Source organism: Dunckerocampus dactyliophorus, chromosome 5 (assembly GCF_027744805.1).
Source record: "Dunckerocampus dactyliophorus isolate RoL2022-P2 chromosome 5, RoL_Ddac_1.1, whole genome shotgun sequence".
Lineage (NCBI taxonomy): Eukaryota > Metazoa > Chordata > Actinopteri > Syngnathiformes > Syngnathidae > Dunckerocampus > Dunckerocampus dactyliophorus.
Window position 1 is genome coordinate 6,198,821 of NC_072823.1, and position 21,922 is coordinate 6,220,742.

Here is a 21,922-nt window from a genome sequence, read left to right on the forward strand (position 1 = left end):
TGTTAGACCAATGTATCCTAAACGTTGGAGGGCCGGGAGCGAGTCTGAGGCATAATGAGTTTGTGTGAGAAGACGGGGTCAGGACACAGTGTGTGTGTGTGTGCGTGTGTGTTAATTAATCTGTTCCCGGGTGGGAGGAACTGAAGCGAGATGATGAGATTTAAGAGAGTAAATGGGCGCGCTGCACTCGAGCTGTCCTCTGTTGAGTGAGCGAGCGGGGTTAGAGGCTGGGCAAATGGCCGTCACCATGGTAACCAGATAACTTCCCAGGCCCGAGTCTGTCACGTCAGTCAGTCATTCAGTCATGACAAGAAAAAGAACACCGCGTCCCCAGTCACCCTCGCAGATGCTGCATGCATGCAAGTACGCTGCACTAAAACATTGAAACTTTCTAACTACATGGCACCGAGCCTGAATTTTGACTATTCCAATAGCGTCAACACCTGCCAGTAATATTGTTAGATCCAAACGTGTGCTTAGAGGGAATAGCACCTGTCAGTGCATTCTGCACCACTGTCAGCTTGTCTCAACGCGCATATACAGCATCCCCTTTATTTTTTCCAAGGGACAGTCTTGGAGTACAGGTGTGTGCCAGATCTGCTGTCTGTGCCCGGGGCTCCTGATGGCACCCAAGCCCCTGTGGTAATCAGCCCACTCCGCCTGCTGCTGCAGCACGCCTGCCTCCTCCTCCTCCTCCTCCTCCAGTGGCTCGTTTCAGAAACATCTGGTGGTTTACATGCAGCGCACACCACCTGCCAGACGCCTTGCAGGCAGTGGCACCGCTTGCACCTCCCGAGTCAGGCCCGATGAGGCGACAAAAAAATCAGAGAGAATTGTAGCATCCGAAGAGAAATGTTTAGGAAAATATGCATTGCAACTCCAAAATAATAGAAGTTCTAGTCTTGAATTTGTTTTTATGTGTAGGTTGAAAACACTTATCAATCCAGATGTCAATCAAAACCCCTAAACAAAATGCAACAAAACAAACGTTTTATGCAGCATTAATTCAGTTTAATAATAGAAGCACAAGGCATTAACATATTTGTTTTTTTTTCTTTATCAAATAACATTTATAAAACTAGTGTGCAAAACATTGTCCTTTAATTCTTCTTCAAGGCTCTGCACCAGTGGATAGTCATAGTCCTTTTAAATTAAGAAATATAACAAGTATGCATAATTTAAACAGCAAGTTGTAAGCATATACACTTTATGTACATTTTTACATGAACAGACCTGGATTATGTCTCGCATTCAGTCATGAAGAACAAAACAAACATTGTTTACAATCAGCTAGAAAATCCAAAATGACATTTAGATATTAATTTTTAAAATGAAATGTTGCTGTTTGGCATTTTTTTAGAGCATTTGGTTGTTTAAAGGTGATAAAATGACCAAATATAAGATGCATATTAAAATTGGGGTAGAACAGGACAGAACTGTACAAATGTAAGAGCTGATCATGCAGTCTACCAGAAAATAAATCACAAAAATACAAAATAAATACAATATAGTTGATACATTTCAAGTTATTAGTTGACTTTCAATTTGTACTTTTGGTCTCCCGACAGCAAAGGATGAACATGAAGTGACATAGACGACACAAATTGGGCAGAATATCGTTCACGTACAGTAAACTTTAACATGTGAAACTCTTTTCTTTTTTTTTTTTTAAATACAGAGAAACCCAAAACATTATAGGCCGAATAGACGTAAACTCTTTGTGCTGAAACTTTTAACAGTAGTTCTTGGCATCTTAGTGCATTATACCACAATTTCTATTTGTTACTTTCAACAAATTCTACAGAAGTTCGTCCAGTTTTTCGACTGCCGAAAGCATGCTAGTGTTTCTCTAGTTCGCACACATACAGCAAGTGGTCCTCTGGAGACTTCCCATGACTCTTGCTGAGGTGAAGTTTGATGGCGTGCTTAGTGGCAAATTTACGGACACAGAGCTGGCAGCGGTATACGGCTCCGTTACTGCTGCAGTCATCTTGTGGCGACACGTACAAATCCAGGGGTGCGAGCTTCTCGGCGAGGGTGTGGGAGTCCCTGACGGTCTGTTTGGGGGAGAGCTTGGCCAGGTCCCTGATTCTAAAGCCAAGGTGAGCTTCCAGGTGACCAACATATGCTGCTGGGGTTCGGATCTGTGAGGCACAGTCACTACAGAAGAATACAGGCTGACCAGAGTCCAGATTCTTCAAGAACTTAGTTCTGCCTGTTCTTCTTAGCTGGTACTTGACATTAGCCAGCCAGTGGCTAATGGTGGTCATTGAGAGACCTGTAAAACGAGATACATGCATTCTCTCCTGTGGGCTAAGATCATTGATGATGTATTTCCCCTCGGAGGTCTGCCTCAAGGTGGAGGCAAATTGCGCCTGGAGCAGGAGGAGATGCTGGGGGTTCCAGCTGGAGTGACGCCCCTTGCGTTTGTGGCCATGCAGGGATGCGTCGTCATCATCGCATGTAGAGAGCAGACCCTCAGCTTTATCCGTCACCCGTGATCGAGGGACAGGTTTTGGGACGGGCTGGGACTGTGTCAGGTTCCTTAGCATGTCTGATATATCAGACAGGGCGTTCTCGTGTAAAGGGCTGTTGGATGTATAGGGAGAAACCACTGTTAGCTGTGCGGGGGTGACAAGAGAGGAGGGCGAGATGGAGGACGCAGTGGAAGAGGGTGTTAAGGGAGCTGAGGCAACAGACCCTCCTTTCTCACTTTTCCCTTTTGTGAGGTCCATAGGCTGGTCATCACTGGACTGACAAAAACTATTGTCAACGACACTTTCAGACTTTTTGCTCTGCGAGGGAAGGGCAGCCACAGCGGCCCTCTCTGCCATGCTCTGGCTGAACCTGGACAGCAGGCTCAGGGGATCTTGGTTTGGCAAGGAGGGCTTGGCTGCTTTCCCCAAATGAATGCTCATTACTGACTGAAGAGCACTTAGAGGATTGACAAAGGGCTGCTCTGGAGGAGTATGGCCAGTGATAATGGCGGTGCTGCATGTTAAAGCAGAGGCATGCGGGGATTTGACTGCTGTCTCTCTCTTGGGCTCGGTTGCCGGGGATGCTCGGTCGCTATGGTTTCCCCTGTCACTACTGGCTGGGGTGACTGCCCTCAATTCCCTAGGTGAGTCAGCCTCCTCACCCTTATGCAATCCTCTAGCCTCACTTTTGGAGGGGGAGAGATGGTTTTCCATGTTGGGAGACAATCGCTTCACCCTTTGCTCTACTTTTGCTACTTTCTCAGTCACTTTTTTCACTAAGTCCTCCATCGCCTGGAAGTTGTTGCTGGGAAAGGGGGAAGACTGTGTAAGTGGTGGGCTAATTAGAGGCTGGTTGTTGGCGAGGGAGGACAACACTCCATCACTGCCATTAAATAAGAACTTCATTGGGGAGTTCTTTTCCATGCTACCCTGTTGGATCTTCATGGCACTAGGGAACTGGTAGGCTGCATGGATGCTAGGATAGCCCCCCCAGCTCGGATTCCCACTCTGGGCCTTGTTGATAGCTGATGTCACTGTGTTTTCCAGTGATTTGAGAATATCCAAGCCGCCTTTTGGACTCTCCTTCAAGTCCTCTTCAGTAAGATAGTTATACTTTGATATATCATATTTTTCCTCCTTGTCTGAATCTTCCTCCTTCCTGACTGAAACTGCAGCTTGTTTTTCAATTCCAGGAGCCTCTTGCTTGGTACACTCCTCCTCAACCTCCTCCCGTTTGATCTCTTTGAGAGTAGGCGAGATAGCAGGGGGAGTTGTAGTGGTTTGAAGAGGTGGAGGAGAGAAGGTGGAGGGTGCTAGTGGGACGGACTGAACTCTTGGTTCCGTAGGTGTGGTTACTCTCCCGGGGTTGGGGGAGGTGGCCTCAGGGAGCGGTTTGCCTCTCTTACCCACAGAGCTGGTCACCCTCAGAAAGTGTCCTGTCACCATCATGTGGGTCCTCAGCTCTTGCAAAGTATTGTGTGAACTCCCACACTCCATGCATTTGAGGATCTGAAATTTGTTGGATTCAAACTGGCAAGCATAGCTTGCGCCATTCTGGTGAGCATATCGATTACTAGAGGTTGAGTAGGGGCTGGAGGACCGTTTTGGTGAGGGTTCACTCAAGTCTGAATGCAAGTGCTTAGCTTTGGGGGTTCCTTCTCTAGAACGTTGCGAGGGGGTCAGATCCAACCCCACGAGACCCCTTTTCTTAGAAGATATGATTTTAGTAGCCACAGGGGCCATGGGCTCCTTCAGAGGCACTTTCTGATAGTGTTTGGTCTTGATCATGTGGACGCTAAGGTCCTGAAGAGATTCAAAGGAGTGACCACAGTACATGCACTTCAAAACCTTCTGGGCATCCTCCTTGCCCTCCATTTCCAAAAGAGACCGTTTACGGGGCTTGGACCAGCGCTTTGCACCACCTCCTGACTTGTCCTGGTTGTCATCGCGGTAGTGCCCTGTATCGTTCATATGAACAGTCAGTTCAACCAGTGTGTCATAAGCAGCGCTACAGCCCTTGCAGCGAAACTTGCTGGCCCCAGTAAAGATTGAACCAAACAGCTTTGGGTTTTGCCTGTGGAGCTGGACTGTGCTAAAAAGGCTGGGCTCAGACTGGGCAGTGTGGCGACTCTGGGGAGGATTCTGTTGGAGCGTCTTTGCCACTGCAGACTGATGCCAGTCGTAACTGCTGCTGCTGCAGCTACTACTGCTACTCGTGCTGTTGCTGCGAGTCGGCTTCTCTGTCGAAGCCGATGGGGGCACCTGTGTTTGTTTTGTATTGAAATTCATAGGTGTCCAAAGGGGACTGGTCAGGAAGCTGGAGTAGATGGCCTTCATATGTTCTAAGGTGTCCATACCTATGGGGGGTGTCTTACTGTCACCATTTAGAGGTGCTGTGACACAGTTTCCTTCAATTTTTTGAGAGGGGCTGTCAATGTCTGAAAGACAATCACTGATCTCGCTCACATGTGACTCGCTGTCCATCTCTTGCCCTGACAGCTCTGCAGCCCCCGCTGATTCCTGGTCACATGCTTGGTCCTTGGCAGGCCCGGCGCTTTCCTCTACAATCTCATCTTTCATGGGTAGGTCATCCTGTGGGGCTGAGGGCAGGTCGCCTGCTTCCGCCTCCTCATCCTCTGCAGGGTGCTTTGTCAGCTCCTCGGGAGAATAGGCTGCAGGCAAAATGGAGACAAAGAGAGACAGAACGAGATGAGTAAAATTGCAAGGAGTCAACACGCTGTGTTAAAATAACTGAAAAAAGTTTCTCTGCAATGTGTGCCCGAGGACTCCCCGGGATAAATGAGCCATCTGTGTGGGAGCCTTTAAAGCTGAGCTGAGAAATTACAGTCATCCCATTTCACCTCATCAACCGTTGAGGTGTTATTTTCCTCTAGGCGAGCCTGTATTTATATACTACCCCAGCCACATGGAACTTATGCCTCCCCTCTTTTCACTCCCTGTATTGGAGGAAAACAAAAAAAGAAATATCTTGGCAAAAACATAATGCACCATTTTATTTATCTCAGGGCGCAACAGCTTGAAATGAAAACTAAATCTGAAATTAATGAAGCCCAATCTCACTGTGGCATTCTCCTCTGGGGTAATAAATGAGTTGGATCAACCTCCATCTGTCAGTTAATATGTCTGACGCCTCTTCATCTGCCCTTTTCTCTGATCACACACACTTATACACGCTTGCAATAACACTCGATGAAGACTTGCAAAAGAGGAATGTTAAAATGTTGTCGAGACATTCGGTAGTGGACTGAAGCGAGTTTGGTAATATTTGCAACTTTCATTCTGCTAATCTCAACAGTTTCTAAGTGCCATGCAATTGCACCACAATATTGTGCATGGCAATCACAAAGAAATATGATCATAAAGGCAGAATAAAGTGTGACATTCAAGCAACATGCCACTTTGAATGTTTATTGAGTGCATTTAATGCTGGGACACAAACTGTCCGCTACTAAATCCAAACTCATCCACCACTAAGTCAGTCTGCAACATTTTCTGTCCACCTCATTTAAATTGTTTAGGCTAGAGATTAATAACAAATGTAGAAAATTGTGAATATCAACAAAGTCTTTTGACAGCTATTATAAACTAAGACAAATGGTCTATAAAAGAAGCTGTGAGTGTAAGCTGCAATGGCTTTGTTTGCTCAGAAAGTCTAAATTCTGCGTTTGAGCACACAAACACCGTGACTAAATCTTGCATTCCCAATCCACTATACACACACACACACACACGTCCAGTCTAAACAAAAATGTCATAGCAGAAATAACTCTCATTTCCAGTGCTAACAGCCAATCTCCAGACATCCATGCGGCTGGCGCTGGTCTGATTTGGGCCCTCGGGCCAGACTCAGTAGGCAGCTACACAGCACTGGCCAGCCTAATGGAGACCTGGCAGGTGCGGCCCACTCTCTGTCCTCCCAGAGATTTGGTGTGTCACTGGGTATCCATTACCTGCCATTCTCAGCTGATAGGCCCCGACAGCCCTGATCAAAAGATGTCGCTGGGCCCCAATCCGTTTGGCAGTCGGTGGCATGTCGTTTGTAAAAAGGGCCAAGCAGGGTGTAAATAAAATGACATGATCACTTCCCTGGCCCCTCATGTTCTGGACACAATTATGATAATGTGGAAGTGGAAGGGAGGGAGGGGTCTGGGAGGATGAAGAAAGGGGCGAGGAGTTAAATTGCTCACGCTCGGCCAAACACGCAAGGGAACATTGCTACCAGCAAGTAACTGGCCCACACCCTCTTTCCTTTTACTTTAGCTTCTCATCCGTTTCTCCTCTAGAAGGGATTGCCGTCAGATTCTCATTTGAAAGAGGAAATCCAGTCAGGATGAAGTAGTTGCTGTAATGCGTTTGCATCCTCACTAACTAGTCACAGACGTCAGCTTGCATCAGGCAAGTCTGGTGCACCGTTTGACCAAGTTGTCAGGTCACTTGTCTCTTCCTCAGTGTGAATTTATGCTGCATATCTGTCGGTGTTGTCTTGACAGATTCATGCATTTAATGCTATAACCTATTTACCGTCACCGCATCACATTTGCAAGCTTTCCCAAGAGTCTGTGCGTGCTCAAAGTTTGTAGAATATGTTTAATCCATGTAAAGGACTGCAGCCCTACTAATGTTCATTTGTCATTAAGCTTAAATTGCACAGAGTGGGGGAGTGAAGTCCAAAAGGACGAGCTATAAAAACCTACAGAGTGTAGCTGTGCTCCCAGGCAATTTAAAATGCAAAACAAAAACCATTATGTCTGAGCGCTATCTGTTAATTTAATCCCCAATGACTGATAATCCATCACGTAGGGCGACAACCACATCCAATTATTCTCCCTGGCTTGACTGACAACAGAGGTGATTTATCAAGCTAATAAAAGGTGATGGGAGTATAGAGGCTCCCTTAGTATAAAAAAACAACAGAAAGATTATGAAACTATCTCCTTGATGTGTATGCATATGGTCAATAAACAGCAATATTGGCAATAACCGCGACGGAACTAACAGAAATACTGTATTTTACCGTGGTATTGAATGCCACTACAACAGACTGTCAGGTAGCCTAAAAAAACCCACAATATTGAAAGACCTCTCGGTATGATGCAGTGCTGCAAGCTACAACCACAATGATACACATATTGTTTAATTACTACCTCTCTGACTGTGTCAATCAAAACTGAGCATCATTTTTTTTTTTTACTTTTTTGAGCCATGTATTTATTACATTGGCTCTCAATAGACAATGCATCTGTCCCTAATCTTGTGGACAGAGAAAAACATATTTCACCACCTGATGCGGCCTCAAATCCACCCTCTCCCCCCCATTTACCTAAAAATAAAGTAAATCAGTCAGTTAGGACGGCACCTTTCCTGCACAAACACAATTCTACACGCACATGAATGCCAGCGATGAGGAAAGACAGTCCCATCTTGGCATGCAGGAAGCATTCCTGAGGAGTATCATTTACGTAAACATGAGGGCCGCTGACCAGGAGGGAGAGATGATCAGATAGAAACACTGCAGTGTTGCACTGACTATCAGGAACAACAGACATTGCAGGGACGCGATGATTAAGCAGGGAGGTTGCTGAGCCTTTCACTGTCTCTCCGAGTTGCTCCCATGGGTTAGCGCTCATCAAGTGCTGCTGATAGATAGCACTGTCTGCTTTAACACCCTTTGCATACATGAGTGATTATATGGAGAACCCTCAAAAATGAGGATTTTCTTTTCAATTGGAACTCTTTGCACTCTTAGCTTTGTTAATTCTTGTGCTTTTCTAAAATCAGTCCCCAGATGATCCGAGTGCTTGTTCCTGGTGGAGTCTTCACAGCTGGGAAAACCATCTGGGAGCCAGATCCCACCCAAGAGCAACGTAGTAAACAGGATGCGTCATTAAAAAACTCTACCTGGGTCTGGCTCAGTCTGCCGCGGTGAAACCACATGCATCACAATACAAAAAAAGTGCTTTGTAAATATTTTATCTGTGGTTTGTGATACGAAACATTTTCCGCAGCCATGGTTGCTGATGTTATCTATTTACTTTATTAATTTTTTCAGATACTTTTAAATGAAACTGACCAATACGCTTGTAAATTTGCACTGTTTAGTCATGATTCGTAGCTTGATTAAAGCAATCAGAGATCACACAATGAACTGCCCTTTGCAAAAATAGCAACTAACAGCCTGCAGAGGAGAGAGGAAGTTATCTACATGGGTGGTCTCTACATACAGTAAACGACCAAAAACTCTCAGGACATGGTAAGTTCTAAGATGCTAACACCAAGGGAGGAAAAAAAGCACAGATTGTTGTCTATTCTTAATGTTGAAGTATATTCAGAGCATGGTTCAGCATTTGTACTGTAACAAAAATGCAACATAAATAAAGCTTTGAATCGTAAGTCCAAATGAAAAACAGAGTTGCCAAGGTAATGTTTGATAATTTGGAGGCAGCAAGTTAAACTGTGGACATGAATACACTATTCCTACCCTGCACCCTTCAGTCAACATTGCTCCTCAGCAGGGGGCTCTTACTCACAGGAAACAGCCCCTCAGTGCAACAGGACAGGAAGTCACCTCAGTCACAATCAAACAAACCGCAAAGCCTCTTACTTCGACCCGGAATATCACATTTCCCAGGAGCCTACATTAAAAAAAAAAATAGGTTGAGGAATAATTATGCTGCTGTCAAAACAGGAGCAGATCACCAACATATACCTTGAATGCTTCTCTGTTCAACACATTTCAAAGGAATACACACATCCCACGAGGAGCAACTATCCAGGAGGAAAATGTTGCGCATACGTTATACAGTGTCCCTATTGTAATATATACGTAAACTCTATTTGATTCCTGTTGCAATGCATATTGTTATTTACGTGACCGGATGTGATGTATACGCCTGTGCTGCATTTGCACATGTGCTGCATGAGGCCACAGTTGGTGAATAAAGACGATCTACATGCTGGTGAAGTCTTTTAATAAGTGTCATTAAGGAAAAGAACCCCCAATTTATTACACATATACTCCTGATCAAAATCTTAATTGCTACATTTTGCACATTTGGTTCTTAATGAGGTTTTAAGTAGAGCTACAATATGCAAAAGCAAGAAGGGGGAGTGAGACAAAAACATTGGAAACTTGTAATTTAAACAAAGAAAAAATGAAATAGGTTGTTTATCACCTGAAGGTATCTGCAAGAAAAGGGTTTATAAAAACAAAAAACGAATTCAAAGACCTCGTCTCCTTCAACGCCATAAAACTGCCCGTTTAGACTTCGCCAGGGAGCATCAAACATGGGACATTGAAAGGAGGCAAAACGTTTTATTCTCTGATGAGAAAAAAATGTAACCTTGACGGTCCAGATGGCTTCCAACGTTACTGGCATGACAAGGAGATCCCACCTGAGATGTTTTCTACCTGGCACGTTGGGGGGGGGGGGGCCCATCCTGATCTGGAGTGCTTTTTCATTCAGTGGAACACTGGAGCTTCAGATGGTGCAGGGTCGTCAAACGGCGGATGCTTACGTGCAGATGTTGCAGCAGGCATCCCTCATGACTGAGGGTCCTCGTCTGTGTGGTAACAGCTGGGTTTTTCAACAGGACAATGCTGCAGTTCACAATGCTCGCTTGACCAAGGACTTCTCCAGGGAGAATAACATCACTCTTTTGGACCATCCTACACGTTCCCTTCATTTAAATCCCATAGAGAACATTTGGGGATGGATGGCAAGGGAAGTTTATAAAAATGGCCATCAGTTCCAGACAGTTGATGCCTTCTGTGCAGCCATCTTCACCACTTAATAATGTAGTAATGTTCCCACTAGCCTCCTGGAAACACTCGCAACAAGCATGCCCAAACCAATTTTGAAAGTGATTAACAAGAACGATGGAGCTACTCATGACTGAGTCCTACTGAGAACATGTTTTGTTCTGGTTTGGAGAGTTTTTTGTTATTTTTTGAGCAAAAAAGAAGTGACGTAGGTGTCCCACATGTGCAGAACCAGTCATGTTCCGGTATGGATCTTACATCGTTGGTACACACAACGTACAGCTCGCGCGTAGTTCTTGCAACCTTCATACGAAGCCAGCATTGAACGAGAGGTCAGTACTTTTATTGCAAGTTTGACGGACGTTGGTCTTACAACTTAGGTGTGTTGGCTGTGCGAATGAAGCGACAGCCGTACGTCTGAGCAACCTCAGATTTTGTGCATGGTAGACACGTTCCACTTACAGTTTGTACGTTGTTTGCACAGTGATCTTACACCTTCATGGTCACCCCAACTACGTTTTCCACGAGCAAAAAAACCCCAACAAAACGCCACAAATTGCACGGCCAAAAAGTCGTACGTCTGATTTTGACCCAGACATAAAACGTCCACCGAAAACCGCAATGTACAAAAACTGAATATATTTTTTCCTAACGAAATAATGTAAATCCAATGAATCCGTTCCAGACACCCTAAATGTTAACACAAAACACATTTTTATAATTAACAATAGTTTTACATGCACAAAGCCAAATGCGTATATATGACTAATTAAGCGGACAAACGAACAACGAACATCTTACCTTCCCTAGACTAGGAAGACTAGCGAACACAGAGATGAGTGACTGGAAGGTTAGAATTGTATGCTTGCTTACTTGAGCCTTATTGTAATCATCAGCAGGTGCAATCATCATTACACACACTGGCCCTACTGTGTCTCTGTTAAACCATTCCCCTTGCAACCTTGACATTACAATCCTATAACAGACGCCAGCTACTTTTCTACCACATTTTTCTTGAACTCCATAGTGTTTCTCACCTTTTTATCAAAGGTCAGGCACTTGCAACTTTTTTTTGCAGCAGTCCTAAATTTGGCTGTAATCCGTCTATAGTGGCACAACTCTAAAAGGGTCCATTCGGGGCGTATGAAAACCAAATTTCCACCGTATATTTAAAGTTAAAATTCACATTTCTGGTGTTTTTTGCCCTGTGACTGACTGCCGACCAGTTCAGGTTGTACCCCGCCCCTCACCCAAAGTCAGCTGGGATAGACTCCTGCACATCCGTGACCTCAAACAGATAATTGCTAAAAAAAAAATATGAATGAATGACTTCTGTGGTTTGTGCTACACTACATACAAGATGACAAAGGAAAGATTCTTGTTTAAGCTCGGCAATAATGTGTCATACTGAATATCAACCTGCAGCCACTGGTTTTTATTCACTCTTCTGCTGTGACATTATCCTCATGCAAACTTCCACGTTTACTGTGATCACGCAGCCTTTTTCATTTGTTATTTCTGTGTGTTCTCTACCCCCTGATGGCATTGTGAATACATTGTGTCCGCTGATTGTAGTGCAGGATGTGTGATACGGGAGATGAGAAAAACAGAGAGATTATTCTGGCCCCAAGCAAAGCTTAGGGCTGAACCTTGTCAATGCACCTCACACGGGGAGGAAGGGAAGTGGCTAGAGAGAAAGATACAGTGGGACTGTATGTGTGAGTGTGTGTGTGTGTGTGTGTATGTGTGTGTGTGGGTGTGTGTGCATGTGTATGTGGAAGAGAGAGGGAGGCCAACTGGATTGGGGAAAACTGGTTGATCATTTTGTTTTGACTGGATCTATCAATCATGTTCATCTGAGAGAACACACCAGCAATTAAACATGGGCAGTGCTACAAAACTTATGAATAATATTTTTACATTAAGTTTAAGTGGCAGAAAACAGAAGACAGATCATGCGAATGCGAAAGCCAACTGTGACAATATAAAGTAACTCCAGCATACTGACTGTTGTTGCAAAATATGAAAACAAATAACCAAATATCAAAAACTCTTTAGTGACAATACGTCAGCTAACTGAAGACAACTGAATTTACCAGGATGCAGGTGCATTTACCAAGATTACCAGGATTACTCAACATAGTAGATATAATCAGAGAAAATAAGACATATTAGACATAAATACGATAACATAGACTCACACATACGCAGTTCCTTGTTTTTTCTGGACAGCGTACCACCTGCGGTGGCTATTGTCTCATCAGTGTATTGTAATAGCAGCTTCTAATGGCTTTACACTCATATTACCCAATACATTATAAGAGAAAATAAGCCACTGAAGACGTAAATAAAACCCCTGCTTTTGTGTGTCACAGTAATGACCTTAGTGGCCAGCGGACAGATGTGTGGAGGACAGGAAGTGACGTCGGAGGTTCAGATATGAGTTTTAGCTTGTTGTGGGTTATGGCCCCAACAGTAGCCCGTGTTATTATTATGATTATTATGTTATTATTGTGAGATAATTTATATCTGCAATAAATGCCTGTTCTGGCGATCACGTCTGGTGCTTGTCTCACTGAACAATTACTGACACCGAGAGGCCAATGTAGAATACTACATACACCATTAGAATGCCCTGTATTTGTATTTCAGTTCATTTAGTTAGTTCATTTAGCCATTTATATGCTTGAAAATGCTTCATTTAGGCCTGGAATAAGTAAAATTTGCTTAAATACGCATTTTTTCAAACGAATAATAGGCCGTATTCAACCACGAAACAGCGATCATTAAATAAAACATTTATGAAAACCCGCGATAGAGTGAGGGTACAATGTTCAAACCGCAATGGCGCGAGGGATGACTGTACTTACAACCAACTACGTAATTGTTTACTTCAGAATACTTGACCTGCCTGCTGGCCACTGCTAAGTAGGAAAATTCATTATTATTCAAAAAGAATGAATCGATTTCATGACGCTTCCGTTCTCAAGCATCGTCATGGAATGAGTCAGTGACCATTTGAAAGAGAGTTTTAAATGGCTGCCACACAGGCAGTACAATCGTGTCATTCCTCCGGCAACGTTGGTCAGAAGGGGGCCCAAAACCTTGCTCTTTTTGGCCTGCGAGATCCCCAGACCTCACTGTGTGTTATTTTTTTTCTTGTGGGGATATGTAAAAGATCTACCCACTAACCTTGATGACCTTAAACATTGAATAACAACAGCCATCACCTCAGTGGATCGAGATATGCTGGTACACGTCTGGGAGGAATTCTCTTATCGCATTGATGTTGCCCGTGCTGCAGGTGGTGGCCACAGTGAACACTTGTAAAACAGGAAATATAACTTGACTGTGAGTAGAATCCTGAATAACCCTGTACTTTGTAGCTTCAGGACATACGACATGTATAACATAACCTTGTTGACATGCGAATTAGATCAAATTGCTCATGTTTAACAAACCTCAACAATGAAACATTGACAAATCAACCTATCATACTGAACCCTAAAGGTGACCAAGGCAAACAAATGAAAAAGGTACGTTCAAGTCTAAAGGCAGCTATGGACCAGTAGCCGGTCTTATCTTGCGATCTAGTTATTCACGTACCACGTATCTGCCACCTATTTTCCAGCCTTTTTCCTCAATAGCTTTTTTTGCTTCTCAGGTCCTTAATGTCCTGTCCCATAACAAGGTTTTTAAAGGATGATTAGGATGTTTGAATGGAGTCGGACAGCGCAGAATGAGTGAGTGAAAATAAGACTAAAAGTAAGCAAAGAATAGGCTCATCCTGAAGTTTAAACAAGGCGCAGCAGGTCTGATCCTTGTCATTCGCATAACACTTGAATAACTTGTCAACGGCATGTTTTGATAACCGTGTTACACAGCAAGCCTTTGAAACCTGTCTGGCCCCGTGAACTTTATTATAAGACAGCCTCAGTTACATCATGTCAGTGTCAAGATACAGTTTATCTGACTTCATGTATAAGTGCTGGCCTTTCACCAGCATGGATCTAGATACACCATCTTTTTGTCCACAAGGGCTTTGAGATACAGTAAGAACCATTTCTGTCCCTCAAAGTACAATCTACAAAGTAATATCGCTCCAAGGTGCATGTATCTGTCCTAGAGTTAATACGTTGAAGGTATGTTCTCAATTAGCAATTATCTGATTCTACATTATGTTGTTTGTTGTTCATACTGTATCGCTGTGAACAATTTCAATTAGCTTAGAATTTAAACTGAAGCATTTTGGCTTTTCAGCATGGGACTAAAGTTGAATCTCAGGGTAATGCTAGGGTTTTAGGGGGTTGGGGAAGTCAAGACAGGGACAACGTAACCCCTCTCCCGTCATGCAGCTGCTGCCATGATTGCCTAGCAACGAGGAGGTGATGGACGCAGCCTGAAGATGGATTGCCACCATAAATCTTGAGGCATAGGAGATGAAGGTGAGCAACAGACAGAGGACAAAAAACAACCATTTTTGTGCCAAACACACATTTTTAGTTCTGATTATTTGCAGTAGTTCTTTGGCAGTTTGGTAGTTGGCATTCTGTTTACATCCGATAGTAGTTTTCTACCTTTGAGGTACTTAAGCTGTTTTCACATTGTCACCCCATTCACCCATTCACACAATAATTAATGATAGTGGCATATCTTGCCATGGAAGGATAATAAACAGCTCATTCTCACACTGATGACTGAGAAGTTAGAGGATGAAGTGAGGATTCAGTACCTACCTCAAGGGAGTCAAACCTATAAACTTAAATTTGAGACATGACCACTCTAAGCCAAGTCCCCCAAATTTACCTACAAATCAAGCAGAGCGAGCCTCTCGCTGTACTCTTATTCATGGTTGCTTTGGTTGGCAATTTTAAGTGGAAACTTCAAAGTAGTCATGACACATTTGATTGATGTTTGGTGGGAAATTCAGTGTGGTCACTTGATGTTCAAGACTTTAATTTTTGTTTGCTGGTTCCCACTCAACACCACACTGAAAATAGGTTACCGTGAAGTCTCTTTCAAGGAATTATTTACACTAAAACCCCAGAGGCCTAACTTATCAACTCCAAGGTTACTATTTGTACCTTTTCCAGGATCAGAATGGTACAGGTATGCTCTCAAGGGTACGGCAGTACTTCCACTATACAGTAGCTAGCCACTATACCCCTTTGTGCATTTACAGCTAATGAATGCAGCAGCATATGACTCCCCATATGGACTCTACCTAGGCGAAACCAAAGTATGCCCAGATGTGAATGGTCACACAAACTCTTGCTCCGTTTCTCGAAATCCCTGTAGGTTCTGATTTCTGTTTTTAGAGATTACACCTTTCATATAGCAACTCTCCAATGCGGCTAGTGTAGTTTCGGTATAAACATCCCTGGGCTATCTGATTATGGTCTACTGCTGCGGCACTGGTGTCTAGTAACACTCAGAGAGAACGCTCAGCCATCCATCACACAGTGAGTGTCTGTCTAAGGCTTTCCACCCTGCTTCTTCTCGTCCTAGCTCTCCAGTTACAGCCATACACGACCGACCTAAATAATATTCTTCATGATAAATGGCACTATAAGCCTGGTATCCATCATTAATCTGATTTTTAAAGAAGCATCCATCTTTCAGAGAGCCTGTTAGGGCCACGGGAGAGCAGAGCAGCCCGGGTTCATTTAAAGGCCAAGCTGCTGAGTGAGTGATACCTGTCAGCCCTGCTCATCAGGGACTAGCGAGCACACACACATACCACATTAAACACTGGCGCCATATGGTCACACACACACACACACGCACACACAGCTCTACAATGCCTCTCAGAGAGCTCAGCTTGTATATACTGTATTAAGAGTACACAAAAACAAATCACACACTTGTTGGGCTTGTGTGTAGTAAGTATATTTGTCCCCTGCATAGAGATGTCTAGAGATGTGTCATGGAGGAACATTCTGTCACTCATTAAAACATCTCGGGGTAACTTAATCGTCTCCCTCTCTTACGTCCCGGTTCTAGAGGCTTTCAGGAAAACTCAAATCTTCCCTGGAAAATCTCCCACACATGACATACAAGAGTGTATTTTTCTTGCACGTCATTTCTCAACTCTGACTGCTCACCTCTTTCCCCTATTCTTCGTCTTCTCTTTGTCTCTCTCCCTCTGTCTTTCACTCTCTCTGCCTCCCCCCCCACACACATACACCTCCCTCCCATGTGTGTCTGCTAAAGCCAGTTTGATAAATGACACACGTCACCATGTCAGAAGCGAAGGGTGGGTCAGTGATAAATGACTCTGTTGAAAAGGAAATCGGCTCTCTGGCATGGCCGGGCTATTCTCCTTCTGGATTGGGTTTCAGGCCCCCCGAAGACTGGCGCAGCTCAGTTTCCCCAAAACGAGCGCACATCCTGCCCGGCTCTCTACTTCTGCAAGGACTGAGAGTGGATGGGATGTGTGCTGCCGGGTTAGGAGTGATCCAGCGTGTCCCAATTGTCGCTACATTGCAGCTGCATCTATCACAAGAGCGGTGGGACTATTTTTACAAAGCATACGACTCAGCGCCCAGACAGCAGTCCCTGCTGAAAACCTCATCTGAAAGCTGAAAGAGTGGATGCCTAACAGTTTTCTATTTGTGACACTGCACTTCTTTCTTCTCCAGAGCCCAACCCAATGGCCTGACATCTGCCAAGTGTGTGTTAAAAAGCAGAGAAGGGCCACTTTACCACCCCACTCTTCTTCTCCTCCTCATCAACCCCTTACCCACAGCCTGCTCCTTGTCCTCCCCCTCTCTGCCTTTTCTCTTCTCTTACACTCACTTCCTGGCAGGGTGGTAATGTTATCATTACCCAGGCAGGATTTATGGATTCAAGGCCTATGGCAAAAACAAAAAGGCATCTGTCAATACCAGTGGGAAACACTCGGTCAGCCTTCCTCCTTCCACTGGTGCTCACAGCCTCATTAGGTATGCACTTATCAGACACATAGATCACAGACGTGACTCAACCTCAACGGAATCCAGCCAAAAGACTTTCATTAGCAACCAGGCCTGCAAGGCCCAAACATTTACTTACACCTGTGAATAAGAGGGGGGACGTTGTTGTTGAAATGTGCTAATGCTGTCGACTGACCCCTGCTGCCTCTGTAAGACCATGCTTCTCACTGAGGGGCTGTCCACACATTGGAAAACGGCAACATTTTTGATCATTTTAGCCTTTCATCCACACGGCAACGGTGTTCTAGGTGCCATGGAACGGTATTTTTTTTAAGAGTGGCAAAATCTGGCAACATTGCTGTGTCGTTTCCGTGTGGATAAGCAAACCACTACTTTATGAAAACGACGACGTCACCGCCCCGTCGCCGTCACGTGACCAGAAGTGATCACTGTCGACAAGCCAACATAACATCTGACTATTTCGACTAGCATGTCACCCTTGTTTTGTCTGACACTCCAAAATGACTCGCAGAAGTAATTCCCCTTGTAACCTCTCGTCAAGTGTTTGACGGCAGACTTTATGCGTTCTATCATCTTCTATAGTTTTTAAGTCATGTGGTTCTGGCTTTATGTCTGCTTACAGCGCTACAGGTTGGTGTGCCTTATGTATTACATCATTTTCACCCAGGGATCCGTTCACGGCTGGATGCGACTATTTACTAACCCGACACTGTGTGTATCAAATTTTTTTTTACCTGCCAAAAAAAAAAAATACCAGGAGTGATCCTGTGTGGACAGGGCCTGAGCAACACCAAAAAGGCAGACAGAAATGTAAATTCATTACCTCATTCCACAACATGTGTGCAATATGTGTTTCTATGTGTGTTTCTAACTTAGCATAGATGAAGAAGACACAAGGGTGAATTCAAGCCTGACCCATGCAAGCAGGCTGCGGTTACAAACACCTCCTTGCCCGTCCATGTCTACCACACTCATCATGGGCAAAGCCAGCAAATAAGAAAGTGCAAGCCCACTGATACGCACATTCATGAGTGATGGCTGCCAGTCTGGCACTTATAAATCTAACCCTGCAGAAACAGGAGACTGTTACCATGGAGGTTGTTCCAAAGTGGACCACCTCCCCCGCCCGTCTCTTTCTATCTCTGTCATAAACAGTCACAAGGTTTAACAGAAAAGCCAAGGTCGCTTTCCTTAATGGTGGATTCTCACTACAAAATATTTGGCATACTGCAATGACATTAGCACCGTTCTGCTGACACAACACACATGGTATCTATTCTACCGGCGTATTTGCACCAAAAGTTGTAAAGCCAATGTTGACTTGTTGTTAAGTCGGCAAAGTGTTGCATACATTTTGCTCCATGGGCATGGATGGCTACAGAGAACAGCGGTTCTTAACTGCCACAGACTTTGCTCGGATCGGTTACATTGCCGGCTGCCCTCAGTTGTTGAGAGCACTCAGACCTGACCCAGGTACGCGCTCCCATTTGTCACCTGCAGCACAAAATTGAGTTACAGCACAACCAAAGGCGAGCAGCTCTGTGTAATATCAAGTTGATTACATCAAAGTGGTGGCAAACCTCATTGGGCCAGGCACCCCGAGCTTGTCATCTCCAATCACAAGGCCTGTCAGGACTCCATCAGCCTCTCGGCTAATTGGACCGATGCTAATGAAGCAGGCAAAACAAGTTTTCTACTGCGGAGAGACTCAGACAGAAGAAGGAGAGAGAGAGAGCGGCTGAAAGTGTATGCGTGAGAGACAATGAGGGAGCAATGCAGGGTGTGTGTGTGTATGTGTATGGGGGAGGTAGATTTTTCATGCAAGTCTCAAGGTTGCAGTGGGCCGACTCTCCCCCTAAGTCCCTAATCAAGGCCCATCATCTGTCATCCTTTTCTTTGCTCTCTCTATCACCACGCTCTGTGCTGCAATCAATTCATCATCACCCTTTGTGTGCCACTGAACAGTTGACAACTTTATAACTTGCAGCTGCACAGGCTGACTGACAGGGGTGCAAGGGGAGCATGAAAAAATGAAGAAATGGATGGATGAATGAATGCACAAAGAAGCGTGGTTTCAGCAAGAAAAAAAGTTGTTTTCTAAAAACACCAAACGATCTGTATTACAGCCCTTTTATTCCCTTTCATCAACAGACAAACAGCCGTGTAGCGGGCAGAGGAGAGGGGGGAGAGGAGGAGAAACAAAACATCCTTCTCACTGATCTGAAATCAGAAAGCTTTCAGTCATTCTTTATGTGCTCCCCGCGGCCACTCTGAGCCAGTGAGCATGTACATTAGGCTGGGGCATTTTGATGAAATAAAAGCCCGGGCCAGCTTATGGCTAAACAGAATGGGAGCACTCACTCAGCCTGTCTCTGATTGACCATTAAAGCCATTGATGAATGGGCCTGTCAGGGTGGAGACAATTAAATCAAACATGAAACAAAGCCGTTGTGGCGGCCCGGTCTGACAGAGCAAACCCATTCCTCCCCTCCATTACATAGCACACAGCTCCTTTTACAACCCCTTGCCCGCTCCTCCCTCTCGCCGCCTCTGCCCACTGTGTGACTGTGTGTGTGTTCAAAGTGAACACATGGGAGTGTGATGTTCTCACCGTGTGATGTTTCAGGCCATGTCCACACTAACATACAGACTTTTAAAAACACATATTCTTGTGGATGTGTTTTGACCTTTTGTTCACACGCAAATAACGTTTTAGGTCACTGAAAACTGACTTTTAGAAACAGCTCTTCCAGGCTGAAGAGTTTCCACAGCACTGCTTTCAGTGTTTGCGTTTAGCCAAGTATGATGCCACAGTTTAAACCGCTGTCTCCTTATTGTGCATGGGCATAGTGATTGATTAGTAATTGATTAATAATTTGATTAGGATTGTTGATTATTCATGCCATTAAAGAGCTGACGTAAAACAGAGCGCACTACACGGCTGCAACCACCAAAGGTGCTGTTGAGTCAGTCTCAACTATTTTGTTGTCTAAAGAAGTACAAGAGGTCAACTCCAGTATGTGAAGTTGAGCTACATCTCTGCAGACTTCCACTATGGCACACCTTCACCGGGAAACATTCACTATTTGTTATCTGTATACTCCAGTGGGACACTCATTCATTTTCTGTAGTGCTTGTCCTCATTAGGGTCACAGGCGAGCTGGAGACTCTCCCAGGGCACATGAAGACCAACAACCATTCACATCTATGGACAATTTAATCCACAATTATAGGCATGTTTTTGGGATGTGGGAGGAAGCTACCTGGAGGAACCCCACAGGAGAACATGTAAACTCCATACAGAGATGTTCTCCACTGTCAACACTTTTTCTCAAAAGGCCATTCTGAAAGTGACTTTTTTCAGCTTTCTAATTTGCTAAAATGACAATTGTAGGCTATATCGCCACCTGTTGTTGTGGGGAGAAGGTGCATCTTTTGCCCCTGGAATGGGTAAATAGTATGCTTTTAAAAATACCCTTGTGGCCATAGCCTGACTGTTCAACCGCTCTCTCCTCCTCTCACTGTTTTGTGAGTCACTTGACCATCAGCGAGTGAGGCTCAAAAGTACACAGTCTTTGAAAGTGGTTTAAACGTGACGTCAGCGCATGGTGGGAAGTGATTTTCTGATGCAAATCGGGAGGGATCGGATCAAAGCCGCGTGACAGCCAATCAATCAACCGTCAAATCAGACATGGCAACTGTCGATTATGGCTCCTTCCAGCCCACAGAACCCCATTGTCTGCTCGTAAATTGTTTATCTAATAGAGGGAAGCGAAAGGACGGCACGAATAGTTTGTGTAAAGAAGTTATGCGGGGAAGATGGAGCAGCTAGCGTGTTATTGTTGTAGCACGAAATCAAACACGAAGGGGATTTAAATTCGCGCTGTTCGCCGGCTATAAAGTGACATAAACACAACACAACAGTCGCTGACGTGTGACAGTTGACGCTATTTTGACGCACGTCACAGTGGATACGTACCTGGCGCACGCTTGGGCGCTTCTTGTTTCCTCCGTGGCATTTGTGTATGTATTTGCGGGGATTTCCGCCAAACTCCTCCTTTTCGTCCCTCGCCGCTGACGGGAAGATCCACACCTCTGCTCAGAGAGAAAGATTCACGCCTCGGCACGACAACGAGGAGTCCGCCGGAGAGGAAAAAGTCATGATGGTTCGGTGAAAGAAGTGTGCACGCGGCGTGGTCACGTCAATAATGTTGTCGTCTTGTGTTGTGTGTGTTCAAGGAGGACCTCTCTCTCTCGCTTTCTCACACACACAAACACACACATACACAGCTTGCGTCCAGCTCGGCCGCCTGCTCTGGTAACAAGCAAACTTGGGGGATAAGAGAGATGATCGCGTCACTCAAAGTGGGAGCATGGGCAAACCCACCGCCCCGTTAACTCTTTACTTGACAGACAGAAGAGAGAGTGGACGCCTCCTCTTTTTTCCCATTCCTCTTCCCTCTATTACACTTCTCATTCATCTTTTCTCTATTCCTCTTTTCTCCATCCGTCTTTACTTCCTCTTCTTTCCAGTCCTCTTCCATTTTTTCTCCATACCCCATTTCATTCTCTCTATTCCTCTTCTTTCTATTCTGCTTCTCTACGGTTGGGTATCGTTTCCATACTATCCGATACCAGAGTCAAATCGGTACTTCTGAAATGGTGCCGGTGCTTAAACTGTGCCGAACAGCTACTTGAAAAAAAAAGAAACCAAAATGGTGATTGAAATA

General features: G+C 44.6%; 1 protein-coding gene across 1 annotated transcript; it reads right to left on the reverse strand.

Annotated features, from left to right (window-relative positions):
* Nucleotides 1-1,006: 1,006 nt before the first annotated feature.
* Nucleotides 1,007-21,539, reverse strand: tshz3a (teashirt zinc finger homeobox 3a). Its single transcript, XM_054777483.1, has 2 exons — nt 21,172-21,539; nt 1,007-5,149 (listed from the first exon to the last, which is right to left on the reverse strand). The coding sequence occupies exons 1-2, from the start codon at nt 21,209-21,211 to the stop codon at nt 1,839-1,841; spliced, it is 3,351 nt and encodes a 1,116-aa protein (XP_054633458.1). The 5' UTR covers nt 21,212-21,539; the 3' UTR covers nt 1,007-1,838.
* Between the last annotated feature and the right edge of the window lie 383 nt (nt 21,540-21,922).

Excerpts from the sequence above, each read along its gene's own strand:
- tshz3a (XM_054777483.1), bottom strand. The coding sequence starts at position 21,211 with ATGCCACGGAGGAAACAAGAAGCGCCCAAGCGTGCGCCAG. Across the intron at positions 5,150-21,171 it reads AGCGCCCAAGCGTGCGCCAG|CCTATTCTCCCGAGGAGCTG; the intron begins GTACGTATCCAC and ends TTTTGCCTGCAG.